At 34.8% G+C, this 5,046-nt stretch overlaps 1 protein-coding gene across 1 annotated transcript in view; it reads left to right on the plus strand.

The window, feature by feature from the left end:
• Positions 1–5,046, plus strand: part of LOC107739607 (anion exchange protein 3-like) — a 46,397-nt gene that overhangs the window by 37,527 nt on the left and 3,824 nt on the right. Inside the window, exon 15 of the mRNA XM_016551770.1 lies at positions 3,052–3,264. Coding sequence (XP_016407256.1) covers positions 3,052–3,264 — 213 coding nt within the window. The remainder of the gene's footprint in view (positions 1–3,051; positions 3,265–5,046) is intronic.

Genomic DNA, 5,046 nt, shown 5'->3' on the forward strand with positions numbered 1-5,046 from the left:
TTGAAAATTGATATGATGAGAAGTTTCAGGACTGCAACCTACTGGTCAAAAGTTGTTAAAATGATAAATTGACTAGTGACTTAATCCACTCAGGTTCACTGTTTTTCCTGACCTTCCACAGAGCTTCCATGAAGTCGCGTACTTCGCTGATGATCAACAGGACCTGCTTAATGGAATCAACGAGTTCTTAGACTGCAGTATTGTAATTCCACCATCAGACGTTGAGGGAAAAGACCTGCTGAAGACCGTGGCCTCCTTCCAGAAGCAGATGCTTCGTAAGCGCAAGGAGAGGGAGCTTAAAAAATGCTGCAGTACTGTGACGGGAGCTGAGCTGGAGACAAAAGGTGGAATACTTACTGCATTTGTGATTACATTTTCAAGTTTGTCTCTTCTGTTAATGTTGACCTGTTCTGTTTATGTTGTAGATGTGAGTACGGATGAACAGGATGAGGAGGATCAGTTTGATGTTGACCCTCTCAAGCGCTCTGGTATTCCCTTTGGAGGTCTGATCCACGATATCCGCCGCCGTTATCCACGCTACATAAGCGACCTGAAGGATGCCATGGACACACAATGTTTTGCTGCTGTCATTTTCATTTACTTTGCTGCTCTTTCACCCACTATCACCTTTGGAGGTTTATTAGGCAAGTGAGACTAGGAGACTCTTGTCCCTCGACTTATATGTTATCTTTGACAGTGGAGTCTTTTAATATAGAAGCCCAAAAACACAAAAAGACATAAAAAGTTGAAATTGACATACTAAGTACTATTTATGAGATGAAAAGAGTCATATTTATAACATAGTTTGTCATTATTTTGACTTGTTATATCATAAAAATTACCTGGCATGTCAATTGTTACTTTTTATCTCATAATTATGATTTTTTTTATTATAACTTTGACATACTAAATGACTAAAAGTGTCATAATTTTGACTTTTTGTGTCATAATTATGAGATAAAAAATCATGATGAGCTTGTAAGTCAGCAATGTCTTTTTTTTCATAATTTTGGCATCTCAATCTTTTGTCCCTTTTTAATTATAATTTTGAATTTGTCATAATTCACATTTTATCTAATAATTTTTTTGTCTTAATTTTGACTTATGTCTTATGGATATCTCTTCAGTTTGATTTCTCTATTTCATTTTGTTCTTAATCATTTGTCTTATTTTTATTATATAAAAAGTCATAATTATGAAATTGTCATAATTGTTAGTTTTAATGTCATAATTTAGATTTTTTTTTTTTATCTCATAAATATGGCTAAGTATGTCATAATGCTGATTTTTATGACTATTTTGACTTTTGACTATATGTCATAATTATGATTTACCAAAGCATGAATTCTTTTTTTTTAGGTGACAGAAATGTGCTTTCATACTATAATTCCATATTCCCGTTTATTTAGGTGAGAAGACACAAGGCATGATGGGAGTCTCTGAGCTCATCATCTCCACGGCGACAGTGGGAGTGCTGTTCTCCCTGCTAGCAGGACAGCCTTTGCTCATAATTGGCTTCTCTGGACCACTTTTGGTCTTTGAGGAGGCTTTTTATAAGGTACTTTTTTTGTCTTTATGTTTCAACCATTTTGAAGAAAAGGAGGTAATTCGATTACATTAACATTTGTCTGCCTTTCTATCTTCCTGTTCCTCTCTGTTCCATCTGCTGCCTTTCCTGCTGCTCCTTCTTTGTTCTTCCTCATTATCAGTTCTGCCAGGCGCAGGGCTTCGAATATCTCACAGGCCGAGTGTGGATCGGGTTCTGGCTCATCTTCATTGTCCTAGTGATCGTGGCAGCTGAGGGAAGCTTCCTTGTGCGCTACATCTCTCCATTCACCCAGGAGATCTTTGCGTTTCTCATCTCTCTCATTTTCATCTATGAAACCTTCTCTAAGCTAATTAAGGTACAGATTTAAAGTAACCAAAACCAGCAGGTGCAAGCTATACTACTCTTAAGACCTAGTGAGCTGCCTAGCTAGACAGCATTTTAAGATGTCAGAGGTGTATTTAAGGTATTTCAGATGTGTAGGCTGTTTTAAAAGGAGTGTATCTCCTTTTTGCCAAATTCAAAGGCAGCATTGTATGCACTGAGAAGGCAAACCCATAATGCACTGCAACAAAACGTCTTCTAAGGTGAATGAGAGAAATGTTAAACATGAATAATGTATTGATTATCAAAAAGTGTCAATAAAAAGTGTAAATTAAACATTGAATTTAAAAACATCTAATTAAAATGGACTATTTTAAAAACATGATTCTAATTAAAATGGACTATTAACCCAACATTTTTGTGTTGTGTAAGGTAATTATATTTTAACTGTTATTATAACTAATTTAATTTATTTTTTAAAATAATCTGATTAAAATGGACTATTTTACAAACAGAAATCTAGTTAAAATTCACTACTTTACCCAATATTTTTGTGCTGCGTAATTTTATGCTTATTAGAGTATTGTGCCTTTTAGCAACATGTAACTGCAAGTTGAATCTACCATGCAGTTTTAAAAGGATTGCTATTTGTATGATGCACAGAGTTTCTGATGATGAAGAGTGCTCCAAATCAGTCACTTAAGAGTTTGAATTTCAATTAAAATGCTGCCTATGTGGGCAACAAGAAACAATTATTGAGTGCTATTGGAAGTTTTTACAGTTCTGTCATGGCAACTCTCGGAAAGGTTAGTATGGTAATTTATGTGGCAATGTTAATGTTCTTGACAGAGCACGTACCGAGACTTGATACTGCCAATACATTCACAGACATGCTGCTGTGAGCATATAAGAAATGCTGCTGCTGCTGCTGCACATATAACATACATGAAATGATTCGTTGCAGATCTATACAGGTGGAGCTGGGGAAGGTGGAAGGTGCATCGTGTAGATAACGATGTGATTACTAGCAGATTAAGCCTGCACCATCTAGAGTTTCATGACAGAACTTTGTATTTATTGCAAAGTGTGAAAAAACATGCTCATTTATTTAATTGTATTCATTTAGCAGATGCGTGAATCCAAATGAGATTTATACAAATAATTGTGTTATTTTTCCTCAGGTGTTTCAAGAGCACCCTCTGATGAAGAGCTACCCTCCAGCTCCTGTACTGCCTGCCTTCAAACCCATAGACCCTCAAGGGCATAGTGTGATTGGGAAACCCATCCTCAACCAGCCAAACACAGCCCTGCTGTCCTTAGTGCTCATGATGGGAACCTTCTTTGTGGCCTTCTTTCTGCGAAAATTTCGTAACAGCAGATTCCTTGGTGGAAAGGTATGTAGTGCAGTGTTATTCTGTCAGCACAATGAAATCAGCGTGCTGTGCTGTGCTGTATCAGCTGTGCTCATTTGTGTGACATTTATTACGTATAATGGCTTTATGCAAAATTTACTTAAATTCAAATATTTTTAATGCTCTGTAACAGTTAGGGCTGCATGATATATCGAAATATCGCAAATTTACGTATCCCGATATGCATATCGCAGCGGCATGTGATATCTGAATTATTTAGGCAGCTTTAAAACGTTGCGAAAAGTCAAAGTTTTAGGTTGAAATAAGAGAATAGACTGAAATAACCTTTGTAGCTTTATTATGAATCAAAGTATAATTAATTCATGTGAAGACTATGCAGTGTTTTAGTTGTACATTTGATTATTCAGTTTCTGTATTGTTTCTTACTTGAATGCTACTGTTAAATATATCTAATGTAGGCTTACCTGAAAGACTTAAAGCACTGTTTATTTAATTTGTATCTTTGTTTTATAGTATTTGTATCTTTGTCCTATTGTTTGTAGTTCTTATTTTTAATAACAAAGATAAATTAAAATAACAAAAATAACTAATCGTCCACGCCTAGTTTCAGGTGTTTTTGTTTACCTGGATGATCTTGATGTTAAGTTTTAGGTTGATATAACTATATATTACCAAGTAGGGTTGGGCCGATCGCCGATGGCTGATAGACATCACGATGTTGAGCCGGCATCGTGCTTTTGAATGCACGATCGCTTTTAGTTTCACTTTCACTTTCGAGATTCGCGATCGCACGTACTCTTATTATACTATGGAGCGGCAGTACTTGCCACACATTTTACAAGATTATATGTTTGTCAGTGGTACTGAGGATATGCAAATCATTCGACATGGTCCTCAGTCATCTCTCCTTACTCTGTTTATGTGGTAAGTGAAATTTTATGTACTGTAGGATGTAATAGGCAACCGTTACACCGTGTCTACACCGGACGCGACAGTTGTCATGCCGCGCCGCATCAGCTAAAGTCTGTCTACACTGGACGCGACAAAGCGACCGTTGAAAATCATTTGAAATTTGTGTCAGAATTGGTTATATAATTTTCAGTCTTTAAATATTTTTAAATATAATTTAAATCACTTAAAGCAATATCATATCGCATATTGAATATCGCATTATTTAACAAGGTATCGCATATCGCATTTTTCTTCAATATCGCACAAAATAGAACGCGGCAGCAGTTTACTGTCAGGGATTTGTCGCGCCACATCCAGTGTAGACAGCATCACTGATTATAATGAGTTGTATAGACTGATCTATATATAATAAATCTCTATTATAGATCAGTGGTCACAGCCCTAGTAACAGTTTAAGCTTATTAAATGTTAAAAATGATGGCACAAATTTTACTGTTGTTAAATGGCTTTATTTACTTATTTTATCCAGAGAAATTGATTTAAAAAAATCCATTTGATAAAAAAAAATCCATTTAATAGAGGCATCAGTATTGGTATCTGTAATAGTTGCCTTCATGCATAGTATTTAAGTACATAGTACTCTGCGTAAGTACTTAACTTTTTAACTTAGTACTAAAAAAAGTTGCCATTAAACAAAAATTTTAAATATACAGGCTTTATGTTGTTTCTACAATAATTTGGAAATTCTACAATAATGTAAAAATATGTTTATGATTACAAATTTGAATGTTAGGCATGATTAATCGTGATTAATTACTGAAAAGTGATTAATTAGTTCATATATTGACCATATATATATATATATATATATATATATATATATATATATAT

This window comes from Sinocyclocheilus rhinocerous, unplaced genomic scaffold (assembly GCF_001515625.1).
Source record: "Sinocyclocheilus rhinocerous isolate Xijiao unplaced genomic scaffold, SAMN03320098_v1.1 scaffold1482, whole genome shotgun sequence".
NCBI lineage: Eukaryota > Metazoa > Chordata > Actinopteri > Cypriniformes > Cyprinidae > Sinocyclocheilus > Sinocyclocheilus rhinocerous.